This window comes from Acinonyx jubatus, chromosome X (genome assembly GCF_027475565.1).
Source record: "Acinonyx jubatus isolate Ajub_Pintada_27869175 chromosome X, VMU_Ajub_asm_v1.0, whole genome shotgun sequence".
Classification (NCBI taxonomy): domain Eukaryota; kingdom Metazoa; phylum Chordata; class Mammalia; order Carnivora; family Felidae; genus Acinonyx; species Acinonyx jubatus.
In genome coordinates this window covers 12,906,972-12,927,891 of record NC_069389.1, presented here as the reverse complement: position 1 = coordinate 12,927,891, position 20,920 = coordinate 12,906,972, and the positions used below count along the sequence as shown (strand labels likewise).

The 20,920-nt window shown below is 43.4% G+C and overlaps 1 protein-coding gene across 6 annotated transcripts in view; it reads left to right on the top strand.

Moving 5' to 3' along the window:
• Positions 1–20,920, top strand: part of CTPS2 (CTP synthase 2) — a 104,225-nt gene that overhangs the window by 30,350 nt on the left and 52,955 nt on the right. For all 6 annotated transcript variants that reach the window (XR_008290028.1, XM_027054682.2, XM_027054679.2 and 3 more), the window contains 7 exons: positions 581–661; positions 3,515–3,666; positions 7,596–7,728; positions 9,288–9,376; positions 10,458–10,552; positions 12,138–12,200; positions 12,532–12,575. Coding sequence is in view for 5 of the 6 variants with exons in the window: in XM_027054682.2 (XP_026910483.1) it covers positions 581–661; positions 3,515–3,666; positions 7,596–7,728; positions 9,288–9,376; positions 10,458–10,552; positions 12,138–12,200; positions 12,532–12,575 (657 nt within the window). In the remaining variant the exon portion in view is untranslated. The remainder of the gene's footprint in view (positions 1–580; positions 662–3,514; positions 3,667–7,595; positions 7,729–9,287; positions 9,377–10,457; positions 10,553–12,137; positions 12,201–12,531; positions 12,576–20,920) is intronic.

The following is a 20,920-nucleotide window of genomic DNA, read 5'->3' as shown; positions in this document are numbered from 1 at the left end:
TGAGACCCACTAGGGTGGGCTGTCACTGCTCTTATTTATAACAGGTCATCCAGTTATCACCAGAATAGTCTAGATCAGAGGTTAGCAAATAAGGGCCTGCAGGCCTCCTGCCCATAAGTAAAGTTTTATTGGAACATGGTATCATCTGTTGCTTACATTTGTCCACAGCTGCCTTCGTACTGCACTGCTACAACTGAGTAGTCAGGACAGTCACTTCTTGACTTGCAAAACCTAAAATGTTTACTCTCTAGCCCTTTAGAGAAAAAGTTTGCCAACCCCTGGCCAAGCTCTGTTCTTATATCTAAAGAAGCAACGTTTGTGAGCCTTCCCTCTTGTTTACTAGAGACGCCTGGACGTTTTGAGTTCTTACTGGTAGATTTGTGTTGAGTTTGATTATACTGGCTTATATCAGTGCTCAGGTGTTTCTACGAGTCCGGTGGAATACCCAGAATGAACAGGTACATACTTGGTCAGGTCTCTGGTTGAAAGAAGAGATTAATATAGCATCCTCCTGAAAACTAATGGTGGGACAAACAGCTGGGTTCCTGCTTGCTGACCTGTGCAAAACTGACATTGACAGATTGTCTGCCGGAGTTCAACGCCTATCGAAATGGCCGTGAAGGAAAAGATTTCAATGTTTTGTCATGTGAACCCTGAACAGGTTAGTGCTGCTCTTTCGATTTTATTGCTTTGCAGGCACTTCTGCTGATGCTAGTGTTTTGCATCTCTTCAATTATCATATTACTTTTCATGGCATTTATGAAAGCTTTGGGAGATTCATATCCAGCCACAGCTCCCTTGCCCTGAAGTGAACAATGTGAGAGACTCCTGATTCCTTAGGTAGATCACATGTTTCCTTGCATAAGCAGTCCTCAAGTTACAGGTACAAAGCCAGGTGGGCTTTTTAACTTACAGTCAAACCTCTAGAGAGAGAACCATGTGAAGCCTGCTTATCGTCTGTTTATCTTGTCTTTCCGGGACACTTACTGCTTTCACTGTGATTTCTCCTTTGTATGTGTTACAGCTCGCTCCATCCAGACCACACGTTACATTGACATTCACACTATCACTTCTGATTACATCAGTGGTCTCAGTTCAATTCATTGCTACAGAAACTGTACAGTGATTTGGGCTCACGTCCTCTGTCCTGCAGGACTTTCCATTTGGGTATCTGAGAGCTTTTTCTTTTTTCTTTCATTCTCTTATCTGTCTCTTGTTTGCAACGAGGCTTAGGTGTAAGGGATCAGAGTTGCTATAGTTTACAAAGTGATATGAATGGCACTCAGGAAAAGGGTGAGGTTTGGCAGGAACCTTTTGTTTTCTTCAGATTAGCTCTGGGTTCTTTGAAGCCTAAAACCCTCTAATTGGATTTCTGTATCTCTGGAGGCAGTCTCCTGTGCTGTGCACAGCCTCCTGTCTAATGCTTCAGGGTCAGCACACACGTCTGAACTATTTTGAAAAATGTGATGGCAGGTTTGAAGGACTCTCCTGTATTTGTATGTCATCAAGCCACTTTGGTTTTGTTCTGTTGTTTTTTGTATCCTTCCTACTGGTACATAGTACTTTGTGTCTGTGTTGTATAAATACAACTTGGTTACTGAAATGGAAGGAGGATACAGTTTTCAGAGTTGGGTTACTGAGAGCTTTGAGAACAGAAGAATGCAAATTTCTGACCACACAGAGCCTGTTTTCTACAGGACCATAGATTCTGAAGAATGCCCTATCCTATCAGTCCACAGGCTAGTTTATTAGCCATTTTTCAGCACATTATTTTTTTCTGATGTGAGTTAATGCTCCCATTTCTTTGTTCCAAGTGAGGCCCAAAAGTCCTCTAAGTATCAAGTTGGTGATGTCCAAACAGCTTAGGAACCCTTGGGTGGATTTGGCAATGGATTTGGGGAGACTGAACACACAGAGTTAGAAGAACATTTCTTTGGCATTGACTTAGAATGTGGCAGACCCTTAAATGCCTGCCAGCAGCCCCTCGGATGTACTTAAGAGGGTGATGAAAGTTCGTTAGGATAGATGTGAAAAACAACCATAGCACCTGACATTTAAAGGAGCCATTCTCCTCTAACAGGTGTAATTAATTTGACTGGGTTCAATATGTACTTGGAAATGTATCCAAATGAAGGGAGTAGACAAAAGCACTACACCAGCAGCAACAGCAACAAATGAATGCACAAGCGAACCACATAGCCACATTTAGAAGACACAGTGTACATGTTCAGTGTTACTGCTTTAGCCTAGACTTAGAAGGTGATGCCTTGGGCCAGATGTCTTAGATATTGACACATAAAGCATCCGTGTTCCAACACCAATTCTCTGACACCAGCTGGGGTCCTGCACTTCAACGCTGACACTAACTACCTGGAGTGAGCATCAGACTCCACAGATTTGAGGGCTGAGGTTTTTTTTGTTTGTTTTTTTTTTTAATTTTTTTTAATGTTTATTTTTGAGAGACAGAGCACAAGCAGGGAAGGGGCAGAGAGAGAGAGGGAGACACAGAAACAGAAGCAGGCTCCAGGCCCTGAGCTGTCAGCATAGAGCCCGAAGCGGGGCTCGAACTCATGAGCTGTGAGATCATGACCTGAGCCAAAGTCGGACGCTTAACCGACTGAGCCATCCAGGTGCCCCGGGGGCTGAATTCTTTACAAGACTTCCCCCCCAACTTCAGACACCAAAGTTTCCAGTGTTCCCAAGCCACCTCCACTCCTGCCTGGTTGACTGCTAATTTGGGGCTTTCCATAACCCCTTCAGGTTCGATAATTCTCTAGAACGATTCATGGAACTCAGGAAAATGCTATACTTACTATTGTCATTTTATTATAGAGTGCAAATGAACGGCCAGATGAAGAGATACGTAGGGCAAGGCCTATGAGGATCCCAAGTGCAGAAACTTTTGTCCCCATGGAGTCAGGCTGTGCCACCATCCTGGTACATCTGTATGTGTACCAACCGGGACAGTCCCCTGAGTCTTGGTGTCCAGAATTTTTTTAATAGGGGTTTCATGATATAGGCTTGGTTGAGTAAACCATTGGTCACATGACTGAACTCATGCTCCAGCCCCCTTGCTGTCCTCAGAAGTCAAGTGGCTGAAAGTTCTAGCCTAACTTGGTTGGGTTTTCTGGTGACCAACTCCCATCCTGAAGCCATCTAGGGGCCACCATGAGTCACTTCATTAGCATAACAAAGATAACCCTACCCCTGTCAGGAAATTCCAAAGGTTTTTAAAGCTTTGTGCCAGAAATTGAGAGCAAAGTCTATATATATATATATACACACACACACTACCACAGCATCCACGTTTCCCAATTTAGAATAAGGAGTTCAAAGAGTTTTATGATTAGATCAAAGTAAGCTTGTATTAATTCTGCCTCTTGTTTGGGTCACTGGGCTCTTGCTTTTCCTCAATCAATATAAATGAACTACCATGTCTCTTGAGTTTTGGCTCATTCTTGAGGCATATTTGAGGTGTTCCATTTAAATATGGTGTTTTATCATCATTAATCAGGTCATATGTATCCATGATGTTTCTTCTACATATCGAGTACCTGTGCTTTTGGAGGAACAAGGCATTGTCAAATATTTTAAAGAGAGATTGGATCTGCCCATTGGTGATTCTGCAAGTAATTTGCTTTTCAAGTGGAGAAATATGGCTGACAGGTACGTGAAAGGAATTACTAATGTAATCTTGAATAATTCTTGGGTTTTGGGGTAGGACTGAGACATAGCTTGAAGGATATCTATGTCACATTCCGCTTTCTGTCTGTATATGTTTTGGTCTGGATTTATCTAAAGCTTTAACACATTGTTAGAGTGTTTTGCTATATTCTTTGAAGATTTCTGGGGCTTTTGATTTTTTTCTACTTAAATGAAAGTGAATTGAAAGAATTTGGATTCTGGAATGATTTTTTGTTGTTGTTGTTGTTAATTCTGGAAGCATTTTGATTTATTAGTTTATTTCTTAGTTTTCTGAATACATATTTTATATTTTTAAACTTTTTTCCTTTTTTAAAAATTTATTTATTTTAAGAGAGAGAGAGAGAGAGCATGAGCAGGGGGGCAGAGAGAGGGAGAGAGAGAATCCCAAGCATGCTCCATGCTGCCAGCACAGAGCCCAACTTGGGGCACGAACTCACGAACCATGAGATCATGACCTGAGCCGAAATCAAGAGTCACACATTTAACCTCTGAGCCACCCAGGCACCCAGTTTCTGAATATATATATTTTTTCATCCCTGCCACCCCGTTTCTGAATATTTTAAACAGGTTTAAATGTCACGGGTTTTTGTTATTGTTGTTTGTTTTGCTTTGTTTTTTAAGTTTATTTATTTTTTAGTAATCTCTACCCCCACTGTGGGCCTCGAACTTAGAGCCCCGAGATCAAGAATTGCATGCTCTTCTGACTGAGCCAGTGAGGCACCCCAAAAATCCCTTTGAATGAGAAGTTTAGGCTATATCATTATTGTTCCCTCATGCAGTTATTAACTATCAGCATTGTTATCAAAACCTCAGATAGATAGGTTCTAGCTTTAAGACAACGGTATTAATTTCAACAAGGTTTGTCTCATTTGAAGCCATATGGAAATTAAATCCCTATCACCTGTTTGTTTTACTAGATGTAGACAAGGCCTAACTCTGTGAAGTCCTGACTACTGGATTTTTGTGCAACTTAGGTAGAGGCAACAGGTGCAGCAGTGACAAACACACATACACAAATATTGAATCATTATGTTGTATACCTGAAACCAATATAATGTTATATGTCACTTATATCTCAATAAGAAAATGTAAGCTCTGGCATCAGGAACTCTTGCATTCAGGCCCCAGCTTTTCCTCTCACTAGCTGCGTGAGTTTGGGTGGATTACTCAACCTCTCTGGACCTGCTTTCGCATCCATATATAACAGTGGGATACTAGTACCCACATTGAGATAATTCTGAGAGAAAACACATTAAACCTTAGTCTCGCATTGGGCCCTGGGTATTGGTTCCTCAGTGTTACTGAGGTTGGTAACAATAATTAAAATGGTTTGATGGTAACAAAATGACTGCCTTTGGTAGATGACCAGTAGTTTGAAGTTCTCTTGCCCTCTCACTTAAAACTTTAAAAAGAGTTTTAGAATTGCTGGGGCAAGTAAAATCAGGAATAAAGTGCAGTTTCGGAACTCAGGTGCTCTACTGAATGACAATACAGTTAAGGAATCAGTCGCTTTACAGGAATTTTCTGAGTAGCTTGGGGCTGATCCTCTTTAAGCACTAGAAATTTGAATGTTTAACTCTTTTTATTGGAAATAACTCTAAATTACTCTATGCTGCTGTGCTTTTTAAAGCCAGGGTTTGGTTTTCCTATTAGTTTCCTGTGGCTGCTGAAACAAATTACCACAAACTGGGCCGCATAAAATATGAGAAATTCATTCTCTCACAGTTGTGGACGTCAGAAATTCACAATCAAGGCTTCAGTAGGGTTGGTTTCTTCTGGAGGCACTGAGGGAGAAACTGTTCCAGCTTCTGGGGCTGCCGGGAACCCCCGGTGTCCCTTGGCTCGTGGCCATGTCACCCCAGTTTCCGGCTCTGTCATTGCATGGCCTTCTCTGTGTCTCTCCTCTCCTTCTCTATTTCCTCCTCTTCCTCTTCCTCCTCCTTCTTTTTCCCCTCCTCCTCTCTGCTTGCATAAGGATGCTTGTCTTTGGATTTAGGGCCTATCCTAATCCAGGATGATCTCATCTCGAGATCCTTGACATAATTGTATCCATAAAGACCCTCCTTCCAAATATGGACACATCCACAGGTTCTGGGGGACGTATGTCTTTGGAGGCCACCATTCAGCTCACTGCGGTCTTTAAGCAAAAGGGATACTGAGCATCGGTCCCTTGTGGTGCTGTTGGTTTATTGGTAATGGTGGTATGTAGACAGCTATAAGAAAGCAAATCGAGGTCACAGGGCAGGCTCATTCATGGAAGTCCAGTGCTGCTCAGAGGCCAGGGGTCCCTGGCTGAACTGGATGGCAGAGCTCGCCTGGGACCTCCGCCCAAATTGGGGGTGGCTTCGCCTCCCCGGGGACCTGCCTGTGGGGTGAGCCTACGGAGTGGCTCATGGCAGCCTCTGTGGCTGGCCTCTCACACCTAGTTAATGGCCGAGTGGAGAGCATGTGGGAGCTGGGCTGGTCTGGACAGGGCTCTGGGAGCCTCGCCTGCAGCCCCAAGAGGGAAAGAGTACGAGGGGAGTGGGCTTAGGATACATATCCTTTCCCAATGGCAGCCCTTCTCCCTGGGACGGGTGGCCCAGTGGACTTCCCTGTCTCACCCAGCTGCCGAGTGACTCCTCCTCCCCCGGATAGACCAGACTGAGTGACTAGAAGGAGGAGCTGGTAGTGTTGACCCCAGTCCTGCTTCCTTCCCGGGACTGGAGCCAACGTCCCTCCTTCAATAGAGGGGTGAGACCCAAGGGTAAGGGCTCAGCCCGGCCGCTGTGCTCTGATGGGGTCACGATCGCCAGTTCCCTGGGGCCAAATCTGGCGCGGGAAGCGCTTCCCTCTGACTTGGTATCGGAATCTTGCCTCGATGCTACTTGCTTTGTCGCCTGTGTCCTTTCTGCAGCGATGGGGTGAAGCCCGGGCAGCCACGCAATCTCCAGAGCGACGTAAAATTCAGGAGTGAGCTAAAGATTTAGTAGGCTTTTCCCAGGTGCTTCAGTCACCTTCCCAGAAAGCCACCTTTACTGTCAGTTTTGACTCCTTAGCTTCTTAGGCATTTTTCTCCTCCTCACCTGCCTGCGATCACATTTCTCTGGCACACTTAGCAGATGTTGGTAGGAAAGAGGACTACTCCCGCTCATGGCAACCTTTCTCTTCTAAGGTGTTTGGGGATCACCCTAATCATCTTCAGCCCCTAGATGACATTTCTACGTACGTAGTACCAGACCAAACAATTTTCAGGTTTGTTGAACAGATTTGGTAACAAAAGCAACAGTAAACGTCGTGTCTTTAATGGTAAAATGTGATTAAGCATCTTATGTAGAATGGCATTTTCTCATAAAACTGATCTAAATGGCTTGTAATAGTTTAAAGAGTTCTCTTAGTGCCATTCTTCAGGCATGCCACGAATAACCTGGCTTTTGTGGGCCAGCTGGGACTGTAACCATTTTTAACATTAGACAGTTTGAACGCATTTTCTTATATAATGTCACCTTACAAAGTTAATATTGAAATGTTTCCTGTTGACATTCACAATGCATTTTCTTATACAGTGTCACCTTATAAACGAATTTAAGGACAGCTCATGTTTATGAGATGGGGAGAGCTTTTTTATTTTTAATGCTTTTAGCTTTTTCTCTGATACTGTTTCCTTGGATTTCTATCTGTGCCGGCTTATATAGGCCAATATTGGGGTTTCTTATGATTTTGCAATCTGTTGGCACACAGATTTTCATTCATTGGGGGTGGGGTGGGGATTTGAGTCAAGTACATCCAGTTCGAGGCTCATCTGCCCTTAAGGTTTTTAAAAAGTGCCTTGGGAAAAGAACAGTGGCTGTCATTGTGTTTGTGATGTTATATTACATGCATATAACCTTTAAACTTGTCTTTCATCTCAGGTATGAACGATTGCAGAAAACGTGCTCCATAGCCCTGGTTGGCAAATACACCAAGCTCAGGGACTGCTACGCCTCTGTGTTCAAAGCCCTAGAACATTCTGCGTTGGCCATCAACCACAAGTTGAATCTGATGGTGAGCCCCAGCTGTTCTTCCATATATTTCAGTCATTCGCTGTGACATCTCGTGTTTCAGAGGCAGGTTGTGTCGAAGGATCCCCAAGACAGCCTCCAGGATTGATGTCACCAGGAGGACTCACACTACTCAGCACATAGCTGGACTTGTGGCTAAGATTTAATACACTGAAAGGAGAGACAGCAAAGTCAGCAAAGGGAAAAGATGTATGGGAGGTCTGGGGGAATTCATATTTGCAGCTTGAGTATATTCTTTGTCTTTGTTAGATATGGAAGTTGTACATGCTTAGTGTAGGAAATTTAAATAAAGCGTCGTATGAAAGGCAGAAAGTAGAAGGTCCTTCCTTCCTGAAATCCTACTTCTCTCTTGTACCTGTCATTACCAGTTTAATGCATATCTTTCTAGACAAATACACACATATGTGTATATTTTTCTAGATAAATACATACATATATATGCATATATATGTATGTATGTGTATCTATCTATCTATATATATGTTATACTTAATGATATTCTATACAGTTATACTGTGGTTTAAACAAGCCTTATTATCTTGATTTAAATGGTGAACCTTTATATAATGACCAAAAAGATACATTTATACATCTGAGAAATTTCATAACTTCCAACTAAGGACCTATGTGACTTTTCTCTCACCTGTCTAGCCCCTTCCTTTCATGATCACTTTTGATTTGTGGTTTTCCAAGGAATACTTACTTCTCTTCTTGCTCTTCCTGCTCATCCAAGTCCCCCACCCCCTCGTAGAAAAAAGAAAACAGCAAGAGAAAAATTGTTAGACCACAAACTTTATAAAGCCTTTAAAATTTTGTATGTTAAGATATATTCAGATAGTAATTTTTACAGAATAAATACTAGAATAGTATAGGTCTCTAGGGACTGTTATGTACCTAGGAGTAGTTTGTACGTGATTTCTCGGTTGACAGAATTTGTTGACATTCGCTTCTGCGAAGTACTGTTTGAATCATGGTCTTGTCGTATTCTTTTCAGACCACTTTGCTTCTGTGTTTACCTCGCCTGGCTTCCCGACGGGTTTGCCGTTTTCCCTCCATTTTCCACATTGTAGCACAGTGATCCTTCTAAAATCCCTCTCTGCTCTCTGTGTTCCTTAAGACCTTCCAATGGCTTCAAGTGTCAACTTCTCCTCTCCCTCAGTGGAGTGTCTTTTGAGGGCCCCAGAGTGACCACCCCTTTCTGTCTTTACTCTGAGGTTTCATACAAGCTGTTCCACCCCCACCCCACCTCCCCGTGTCTCCCACACACCTTCCTGATGGCCTCCCAACTTGTCTGCGCATGCTCATCCTCCAGGGCTGAGCTTCTTGGACATCAGCCCCCTAGAGACTTTCCCGATGGTGCTCCTTCCCATCTTTCCTGCAGTGTCTGGGTCTAGATTAAGTGCGGCTTCCAGTTATTTCCACAGCATTCTCTTTTGCATAATAAGTAGTTATTGAATAATTGGGTCACAATGTTAGATGCCTCTAGTATTTTTGAGTATCACTTTTCTTAAATGTTCTTTTAATCTGTTGGATGTTTTTTAGTACATAGACTCCTTTGATCTGGAGCAGACCACCGAAACCGAGGACCCGGTGAAATTCCATGAAGCTTGGCAGAAGCTATGCAAAGCTGAGTGAGTGCTGAGGACTGTCCAGGACCAGTTAGCAGAATGCCATTGTGCTTTTTCCATAATGATTGGATTTACCTCAATTCCTAATTTTGGTGCAGTTTTTAAATTAAAAAAAATTTTGTTAATGTTTATTTTTGAGAGAGAGAGAGAGAGACAGAGTGAGCAGGGGAGGGGCAGAGAGAGAGGGAGACACACAATCTGAAGCAGGCTCCAGGATCTGAGCTGTCAGCACAAAGCCCGATGTGGGGCTCGAACTCACGAACCCCGAGATCATGACCTGAGCCGAAGTCAGATGCTTAACCAGCTGAGCCACCCAGACGCCCCTAGATTTTATTTTATAAGTAATCAACAGAACTTTGGGGGGCAGCACTGTATTGTGAGGGTAGCATGACCGTCCCAACTATCTCTTGAATTCTTGTCTCCTCAAATGAGTGTTTGCCTAGAAGGTTTCTAAAGTATCTCCTGGCCAGGAAATTTTCATGTGCCACTATTTATTTTTTTTTTTATTTTTTTTTTAATGTTTATTTATTTTTGAGACAGAGAGAGACAGAGCATGAATGGGGGAGGATCAGAGAGAGGGAGACACAGAATCTGAAACAGGCTCCAGGCTCTGAGCTGTCAGCACAGAGCCCGACGCGGGGCTCGAACTCATGGACTGCGAGATCATGACCTGAGCCGAAGTCGGCCGCTTAACCGACTGAGCCACCCAGGCGCCCCTATAATAGTACTTTTAAAAGAACCTTAACCTATTTTTATTCAGACAATTCTCTCAGTGGCATTTTAAAGCAAATTGAGTTTTCTCAGTCACTATGTATGCTCACAGACCACCAAGACCTATCAGAAAATATAGATTGAAGTCAGTTGTGAAGTTATTCCATCTTCTTCATAACATTGGGAGGATTTCAAGAAGAAAGTTCAGGACATGATGAAATCATGTCATCAATTCTGAAAATAGACCTCAAGCATATTCTCTAGCAACCATGGCAAGTGTTGGACTTGGGATCAGTAAACACGAGCGGCTGAGAATAAGAGTTTTAAAAATAAAGACAACGTCAAATTCACCCTCGTCTTGTATCAATTGCAGTGGTGTTCTTGTGCCAGGAGGCTTCGGAATCCGAGGAACGTTGGGAAAACTCCAGGCAATCTCTTGGGCACGGACAAAGAAGATCCCTTTCCTGGGTAAAACTCATGTTTATGGATCCTAACTACGAGTTTATTAGATTGTTGATATCTAGTAGGGCTAACATTTCATAGGGTTTGTTCATGTGAAGGGTGTGAACTCGGATTTGAACATTCAAGTAGCAAATAGTCGGCCACAGCGCCCAAATCCGTGTTTTCACTGCTTGAAACTAGAAAAGATAATACAGTCAGACCATCCAGCGTCACAGGAAGAGCTCTGCTAAAATTTGGTAGAGCGAGCGAGGTCTTTTTAATGCCTTTGCTCAAATTGCAAAACGTGGCTTCTGGACCGGTGAACCCAGATGAATTGGCCCCTCGATGGGGTAATGGCAGCCGTGCAGCTGGGAAATCAAATCGGGCAGGGGCTGGGGGGTGTGGGAAGGAAGGTGGGGACAGGCTGTGTTTCACCCCGTGCTTGGCTGTACTGGTGGGTTTGTGACCGTGTGGACTGGCTTCGGTGCCTTTTATATCAGCACATTGTTCATTTTCCCCACTGCCTCCTGTCCTTTGAGTGGCTTCCTAGATGCTCTCCACTTGCAATCCGTTTTCAAAAGAGAAGCCAGGAGTAGTCAGATACCCTGATACCTTGCTCTGTTGGCCCAGTCTGAGCTCATGTGGGCCACTGTTTTCTTCCGAAGTCATCTTATTCGGTTTTTGTCCAAACGTGTTTAGTGTTATTCAGATTTCACTGCATAGAATAGTTTGCAACTCTTTAGCTTTCTCTTTACCACAGTGTCTCTTTATGTCTTAGCCATATGGAACTTTCTGAAGTCCCCCCGTCCCCCAATGCACCCAGCTGTTTCGTGCCCACCAACTTCCGTTCTGGTGTGCCAAGTATGTGGATTGCTCTTCTCTGATGAGTCCCTTGTATACCTTAGATGTGTCTATAATGACATCTGGAGTGTTCCTTGGCATTCGTTTAGCGGACAGAATTGGTGGATGCGGAGACGGGTGAAGGGCCCATCCATGTGACAGCTTGGAGCTACACAGGTGTCTGTTTTTCTCCTCATCGAGCTCTCTTGGCTTCCATTGTGGATCTCCCTTCCCTGCTCTCCACCATGTTCCAGCCCGCCTGGAGATGCCAGTGTTCGGCGGGGAGGTTATAGGGCTGTTCTGGGCCCAGCAGCCTGACACAGGCTTCCCACTCCTCAGATCCCTGCCCGCTGGCCAGCCTGAGGCTGCCCTCCAAGAAGAGGGAGTGTGAAGTCTCCCTCTTGAGTTGGGGTGTTGTCAGATATTCTCGGAAGGAATCAGGTGCTCTGGCACAGCTGTGCAGCCCACACCTATGCCTCTATTTAGAGGCCTCTGGAAGGAGGCAGATTTGCCTTTGGACCTTGCCCTGTCTTCCCTTGCCCTTTTCTGACCTTGAATTCCTTCTTCCTCAAGTCCAAGTTGTCTAATCCCCCTTCCTGCCTCTGCCACAGTTGTTCTGAGTGCAGAGGGTACAGTAGTGAACCCGGCAGGCAGTCTTGCTCTCTCGACCCTGCATTCTAGATGGAGGAGACGGACAGTAAGCAAATGAATGGGAAATATGAAGCAATACAAAATGTGTTCATTCATTTTCTATATATGCTTTTTCAAATAGGGATTTGCCTCGGGATGCAACTAGCAGTGATAGAGTTTGCAAGAAACTGCCTTAACTTGAAAGGTAAGCCTGCTGTTTGCTAATAACCGTAAAAATTTTTTTTAGTGTTTATTCATTTTTGACAGAGAGACAGAGCGTGAGTGGGGGAGGGGCAGAGAGAGATAGAGACACAGAATCTGAAGCAGGCTGCAGGCTCTGAGCTGTCAGCACAGAGCCGGACTTGGGGCTTAAACCCACGGATTGCAAGATCATGACCTCAGCAGAAGTCGGACACTTAACCGACTGAGCTACCCAAGTGCCCTGCTAATAACTTTTATTAAAAAAAAATTTCTTATTACTTAAACTGTTTTTCAGCAATATTAGTGAATTATTGAACTCATTTCTTAATCTTCAGATGCTGATTCCACAGAATTTGAGCCAAATGCCCGTGTTCCTGTGGTAAGTGCCTTGTTTATCTTTCTGGGTTGGGTCACTGTCATTTTGTTTCCAGCTCTGACCTAAATTCACAAGGGGCTATTATTATTATTTCTTCCTTACAACATCAGGGCATTTTAAGTTAGATATGATTTTATTATTATTATTACTACTGCTACTATTATTTTTGTATCAACCTGCTTTGTTCTCAATAGTCCCTCTTGTCAGCTGTGCCTTGAAGAAAGACACAGTCCTGGACTGATCTCTCTTTGCGTCTGTTTTCAAGCTTAATGTTTAGGAAACGATGAAATCGACTGTGACAACAATTTATAACAGCTAATATAAATAAATGGGCTGTCCTGTCTCTGGACTCCTCGCCCGTCTGTCTAGTCTCCACATTGGCAGTCATCGGTCTTTCTGAGAAAAACGTGACAATGTTTTTGCGCTGCTCCTCATCTTCCACGGATTCCTTTTCCTAGGAAATATTCAGTCCAAGGTTCTTGGCTGGGACTGAAGGCCACTGCGCTGTGTCTCCTGCGGCTTTGCTATAGCAGTCCCCCCTTATCTATGGGGGACACGTGCCACGGCCGCCAGGGGCTGCCTGAAACTGCGGACAGTCCCAGCCCTGTATATGCTTTATGTTTTCCTATCCATCCATACCTGTGATAGTTTATAAATTGGGCGCAATAAGAGATGAACAACAACAATAATAAAATGGAACGATGATAACAAGGTACCGTAATGAAAGTTACGCAAATGTGGTTTCTCTGGCTCTCAAAATGTCTTACTGGGCCGTACTCACCCTCCTTCCTGTGAGGATGTGAGCTGCTAAAATGTGTATGTGAGGCGATGAGGTTAGGTGACTGACGCAGGTGCTGCGATGTAGCTATACTGACCCCTGACAATACGAAACCATGGATAAGGAGGTGCTGTAATTCACGTCTGGTGTCCCCATCCCTTCTGCACTTGGGGGTTTATGTTTGGACAATCTAAACGATTTTTTTAGATGTATTCCCTATACCTGAGATGTCCCCCTTCCTGCAACCTCCCTTCCCATGGGATCTCACTAAAACCAATGAAAAATTTAATTAGAAAAGTAAACCAAACCTGATGACTGACAACTTCCTATTCATCCTGGGAAGTGTATCCTGACCTCCTTTCTTTTCTTGCCTCTGCCTTCTGTGCCTCGTACCCACCTCTGTGAGAGTGCATACCTGACCATTGTGATTGCTTTTTTTTTTTAGTTTATTTATTATTTATTTTTAGTAATCTCTACCTCCAACGTGGGGCTTGAACTCATGACCCTGAGATCAAGAGTTGCATACTCTTCCTACCGAGCCAGCCAGGTGCCCATGATTGCTGTTTTCAACAGTGTTGCTGAGATACAGTTTACATACCGTAAAATTTAGCCGTTTGAAGTGTATGACTCAGTGGCTTTTATCATATGCACAGATCTGTGCAACCATCACCACAGTCAATTTTGGACCATTCTCATTACCTCACAAGAAACCTCATACCACTTAGCTGACACCCCCAGGCTACTATCACCCCTAGCCCTTGGCAGCCATTAATCTCTTTTCTGTCTCTGTGGATTTGCCTCTTCTGGATACTTCATGTGAATGGAATCATACAATATGTGGCGTTTTGTGACTGGCTTCTTCCACTTAGTATAATGTTGTCAAGGTCTGTCTGTGTTATAGCATCTATCAGTACTTTGTTTCTTTTTAGTGCAGAATAATATTGCATTATATGGACATAACACATTTTATTAATCCATTCATTCATTGATGGCCATTTGGGTTGTTTCTACTTTTTGACTATTGTGAGTAATGTTGCTATGACCATTGGTGTACAAGTTATTGTGTGGACGCATGTTTTCATTTCACTTGGGTATATACATGTAGGAGTGGAATTGTAGGTCATACGGTGACTATATGTTGAAGCTTTTTTTTTTTTAATGTTTATTTATTTTTGAGAGAGACAGAGACAGAATGAGAGTGGGTTAGGCAGAGAGAGAGGGAGACACAGACTGAAGCAGGCTCCAGGCTCTGAGCTGTCAGCACAGAGCCCGACGTGGGGCTCGAACTCCTGAACCATGAGATCATGACCTGAGCCAAAGTCAGACGCTCAACCGACTGAGCCACCCAGGCGCTCCAATATATGTTGAAGCTTTTGAGGAACTGTCCCACTGTTTTCTAAAGTGGCTGCAACAATTTACATTCCCACCAGCAGTGTCTAAGTGTTCCAATTTCTTCACAGCCTCAACACTTGTTATTGTCTGTCTTTTTTTAAAAAAAGATTTTATTTTTAATTTCTATACCTCACATGGGGCTTGAACTTACAACCCAAGATAAAGAGTTGCATGCTACCAATTGAGCCAGCCAGGCACCCCATTACTATCTGTCTTTTTGATTATAACCATCCTGTGAGTGTAAAGTTGTATCTTGTGGCTTTGATTTGCATTTCCCTGATGGCTAAGGATATTGAGCATCTTTTCAGGTGCTTATTGGCCACTTGTATATCATCTTTGGAGAAACGTGTATTGAAGCCCTTTGCTTGTTTTCAAGTTGGGTTATTTGTCTTTGTATTATTATTATTAAAAAATTTTTTTTAATGTTTATTCATTTCTGAGAGAGAGACAGACAGACTGTGAGCTAGGGAGGGGCAGAGAGAGAGGGAGACACAGAATCCGAAGCAGGCTCCAGGCTCTGAGCTGTCAGCACAAAGCCCGACGCAGGGTTTGAACTCACAAACCGTGAGATCATGACCTGAGCCCAAGTCAGACGCTTAACTGACTGAGCCACCCAGGCACCCCTTGTCTTTGTATTATTAAGTTGTGAGAGTTCTTTATGTATTCTAAATACAAGTTCCTTATTAGATATATAATTTGCACAATTGACATTTTGGGCTGGGTTATGCTTTGTTGTGGCGACGGGGGGTGGGGGGGCGCTGTCCTGTGCACTGTAGGATGTTCAGGAGCATTCAGGGCCTGTACCCACTAGATGTCAGTACTGCACTCCTCCCAACCCCCAAATGAGACACTAAAAATTCCTTCAGACCTTGCCAAACATCTCCTGGGGACACAGGCAAAATAGCCTCCATTGAGAACCACTGATTTTGAGAAATCCACTTCTGTTCCTCTCTCCTCCATCCCATTCCTTCCCTTCCTTTATGGTAGTCATTAATTTTTTTTAAACATGTTTTCTTTCCATTTACAAAATACAAGCAAACCTATATGTCTACTTGTAACCCCCTCTCCTTCTTGGATCAATGATAGCATACTCTGCCCAATTTTTTGTATCTTGCGTTTTTCACTTAACGCTATATGCCAGAGATCACTCCACGGAAGGATATAGAGATATTCTTCACTCCTTTTTATAGCTTGCAATTCAGACCATAATGAACCATAACTTCCCAGCCAGATGGTACTTTTAAGTCTTATGCTCAGAAGACCTAATACTAGCGAAGAGTTCCTTATGAAGCTTTATTACAAACATATTTCCTGACTAATGGCTGAAATGGCTGTGCAGGCAAATCATGGGTTTTCTTTCCTAAGGTAATACTTTGGGACAGGAAGTGATCTTACCAGTAGGTGCCACTATTACATAGCTTTGGCAAGGTTAAGTCTTTGTCGCCTATTCTTTGCACCGCGCGCACGCGTGTGTGTGTGTGTGTGTGTGTGTGTGTGAGTCTGTGTGTGAGTGCATATCCCCATATACCCACACACGTATACGGTTATGTGCTTCCTTTTCAACAAATCCATTGGCTAGCATGCTTGAGCCACTGTTCCCCCTTGCTTTTTGTACTGATCACTCCACATCAGTGCACAGGGAACTTCCACATGCTTGCCCTGCTATATGCGTCTTTTATTTAACCAGTCTCATATTGATGAATATTTAGGTTGTGTCCATTATTTTGCTACCCTAAATCATATTGCAAATTAGGATCCATGTACATATGTCCTTGCACCACACATGCACACTTCTATGGGATGAGTTCCTAGAAGGAGAATTACTAAGTCTGACGATCTGTGCATTTTGCATTTTGATAGCTTCTATACTCATAAGTGAGATGGGAACAATAAAACCTAATTGCTACTGAACATCTTTATGGCCAGCAATCAGTTTGTTGGAGAAAAATAGCCTTAAGAGCCAGCATTTGTGATGATGGTGAGAAGTCCTATTAAAGAAAAAGGCTAGGGTAATAGAATCACCAGGCGGCAGACACCAGGAAGCCTGGGGAAATCACTTAAACTTGAGCAAATAACAATGACTTACAGTGGGTAATGGTCATTCTGGCCCTTCTGGCTGAAAAAGTAAATAATTTGGAAGCCAGGAGCCTCCTCTGGGGTGTATTTGCTGCTAAAATCTGTTTCATAGGTGTGGAGGAGGAAAAATAACTTTTACTCCTCCCTTCTAGGTTCTTGGCTGAGGCCTCCCGGTAATAAAAGATTAACAGGACAAAAGCAAAGAAAGCTTCAGAACATGTATGCTTCCTGTATACATGGGAGAGACCCAGGAAAACTCAGTAACTCCTCCAAATGGCCCAAGCCATCATATTAAATAACTTCTCCAGCTAGAGACAGATGTTGGGAGTGGGAAGCCGGTAATGGGGGGGTTACCCAGAAAAGCACAGTAAACAAGAGCATGATTGTTATGCAGATTTAAATCCATGCTTTCTCCATTCATATGAGTTTCTGGAGATTTAGTCGTCCTCTTCCTGGTGTGGAGTGGAAGACACCCTTACAGATGGAGATTTCCCTTATGCATGTAAATGTCTCTTACCTAGTAGAGACACTGGCACCCAGGAGAGATATTTAAGAGGAGGTATCTGTTACACACATAAAAGGAGAAGTAGATTTTTCTCTAAGAACAAAGGTAGACTCTGAGAGTACCAGGAGAGAGCGGATAAAATTTATTTTATTGTGTCATCTCTCTGCTTAATCCACAAGGTAAGCCCGAAGGCTATGTGAATTTGCAGAATATTTAGGATTCTATAGCAAGTCTGATTTTTGGCTGTTTGCTGACACCCTTGACCTTGAATTTGGCTTCGGATCTCTCCAGTTCACGGCATTGTGTACTTTTTATATTTAGAATATTTTTGGTTTTTGAGACATATATGGGAAGAAGGATCTCATTCCAATATTTAGGTATGTGGATATGCTTACATTTTAGCATTTCTTTTCTGTTTATTGAAAATAGTAACTAAAACAAACCTGAATTTACAGAAGATGTAACATTCTGAAAACAAATCCATGTTCCACCTTCCAATGTATCAGTGAACACATGTACACCTGGACAATGGTATTGGTAAGGGAAAGGGAGAAATTTGAAGCATTTGAAGCAGATGCAAATGGACGTTTGCGACTGTGGTGTCTGATATATTTCAATTTTAGTTATCATGTATAGGACCTATTTTACCCTTGTTTGATCCAAGGATTTTCAAAGTCGAAATGAATTTCACATCTGACACAGTGGATCTGTGGAATAGTTACACATAATTAAAAGTCGATTCAGGTGAAGGGTCGTTTGTGTTGTACATTAAGCATAATTAATGCATAACATTTTCCTACCTCTAGATGAAGCCCTGTTCGAGATATTTTTTTTTCTTCCATGTTATTTTTCAACAACTTTACATGGAAAGCAAATTAAGAAACATTAAAAAAAAAAATCCAGCCAGCCACCGAGAGAAACCTTTCAGGCCACTTTTTATTACTTCGAAGACTGCTTGGCATTTAGAACACTGAGTGAGTGTCTCCCAGCTAACAAAATCGCCTTACAGAAGTCATTTGGAGCTTAGTTTGGGCTAACGAACTTTTCTTGCCATCAAAGCAGCTGTCAAGAAGGCAGCTATACTGTGGGTAAAATAGCCCTTTATGGACCAGTCTGATAGCCTAATAGTCATTTAATCCTGTCTCTGTGGGGGCAGTAGGTTCAGAGTTGATATTAGGCTGTTAGCCATAGAAACTGCTTTCTATTGGGAAAGAAAAATTCTTCTAGGCATGATGGCTGCTGTCCAATGAATGGCAAGGGCATCTTCTTCACCCGACCCTCCCCCATACTCGGGCCTATTTCCTGAAAGGAGACAGTGTGGGTGCTTGGAATGAGCCCCCATTTGTGAATCACCAGGTTAGTCTATAATTTTAACAATAAATGGCTAAATGAGTACTTCAAAGCTAATGCGTTTGAGAGCTTTTGTACGTTGAGCTCAATGGGAAATGCTTTAGGAATAAGTATTTCAACCACTTAAAAGATTTTTCTGCAGTAGAAATAACTGGATGCTAGTGGAAAGAGATTATTAAAAAGAAAAAAAGTCATTGTGCATTTGGAGCTTGTCCACTGAAGTGCAGTCCCAAATATAGTGTATTGCAAGCTTAGCTGGGGCTTCAAGACATAGACTGGCAAAACAGATAACCAAACATACGGGCAGTGTGTGCGTTAATGCTAGCAAATGCTGTCGACTAGAACTTTCTGCCATGGTAGAATGCTCTGGGTTTGTGCCATCCAATATGATAGATGGCCACTAGCCACGTGGGGCTATGGAGCACTTGAAATGTTGCTAGTGTGGCCCAGGAACTGAACTTTAAACTTCATTGAATTTTAATTGGTTTAAATGCCCGTGGCCATGTGATCTAATTGTTACAGTATTGCACAGCACAGGTAGACCTTAGATACTTAAGAATTCAGAGTCAGGGGAAAAATACTGTGGGTTATAATAAGATGAGATGGTTGTCAAAGGCTTGGAGACTTTATAGAGAGGAGGGGAAGGTTAGGCTAGGCCGGAATGTCCAAGATTTGCCTATAAAATACCGAGTGGGTTGGCTGAAGCATATGGCTCCCATAGGGAAGTGGTGGGAAATAGGGGAGATTGGTGCGGATTTGTGGGGGTCCTTGAGTATCAGTGTCAAAATTAATCCTGAAGGCAATAGGGAACCAGTAAGATAATACCTGTCAACTTTGACATAGTATGCAAATACCGTACTCGTAGCTGAAGGCTTTTCAATAGAACGAGTGCTTGAGAAAGATTCAACTGTTGAGAGAGAGAGACAGACAGACAGACAGACAGAGATGTGAGAGGGGAGAGAAGACTCCAGACACAGTACCTGGTTGAATGTTAAGGCAGCCTCAGTTTGCGATCCAAGGAGCTGGGTTGGAGCAGGAGTTAGAGTAGAAAGGTCTGGCTGGCAGAGCAGCTTTATGGAATGAATCAATGAGATTTAGTGACTGGATACTCAGGAATCATTCATTCAACAAATAGCTATTGAACCTGTCCCACATGCCAGCCTCTGAGCTAGACTTGGGGATACCTCAGTGAAAGAACAGATAAAAATCCTTGCCCTGGTGGAGCCTACAGTCTAGTGAAGATTGATGTTTTGTGGTTGACAAGCTGGTACTGTTGATTCAAGAGGAAATTCAGGGACACCTGGGTGGCTCAATTGGTTAGGCGTCTGACTTTGGCCCAGGTTATGATCCCGTGCTTCATGGGTTCAAGCCCCGCATAGGGCTCTGTGCTGACAGCTCAGGGCCTGGAGCCTGCTTCCGATTCTGTGTCTCCCTCTCTCTCTGCCCCTCCCCTGCTTGCACTTTGTCTCTCTGTCTCCCCAAAATAAATAAATATTTAAAAAAAAAAAAAAGAGGAAATTCAGGTGAATCCTGTTGGATGTGGGAGATGAGCTCACTGTTGGAAACCGGGCCAAGGAAGCCAATGAAATAGACATGTACACCCATGCTACATACAACCCTTCATGCTTTTTCACCCTTCTTGAAGACTGTCAGACGATAATTTGTCCAAGTCAGTAAATCTTAGCCAGGTAGAGAAGGTATCTCTACCTTGCGTTTCCTGTGCATTGCCACCGGGAGGCCTTCCCAGCTTGCCCCATCTGCCCTGGAGGCCTCCTGCCCAGCCCCAGCTTCCACCCTGCTGACAACCCCCCACCCCTTGCAACCTCTTTGTTGCTGCCACCTCATCTTCCTAAAGCACATTCACATCACTTTATGCCTCCTACACCCTTCCTCTCCCTTTCTTCTGACCTTGGTTTATATGGCAACCAAGGACTCTCATGATCTAAAGCCCTCGTGCCCTCTAATTCCTCGTAGCTGGCTTTGCACCAAAATGTAGTATGTGTGTTTCTGAAACTGCCTTGAACTTGCACATGATGTGTTTACTTGGGGCGTTTTCTCTCTTTTTGAAGCCCAGTGCTGCCCCTTCCCTGCAGCTTCCCCTCAAGGCTCTTCCTGCAAATTCCAGCTGGAAATACTACTTTCTCGAATCAGCCTTTCCTTGACCTGATCCCAGACTTACGGACTTAGGATCCCAGAGGGCTAGAAGTTTATTTCTCTGGCATCTTGTGTAATGTCCTGTCCGTAGTA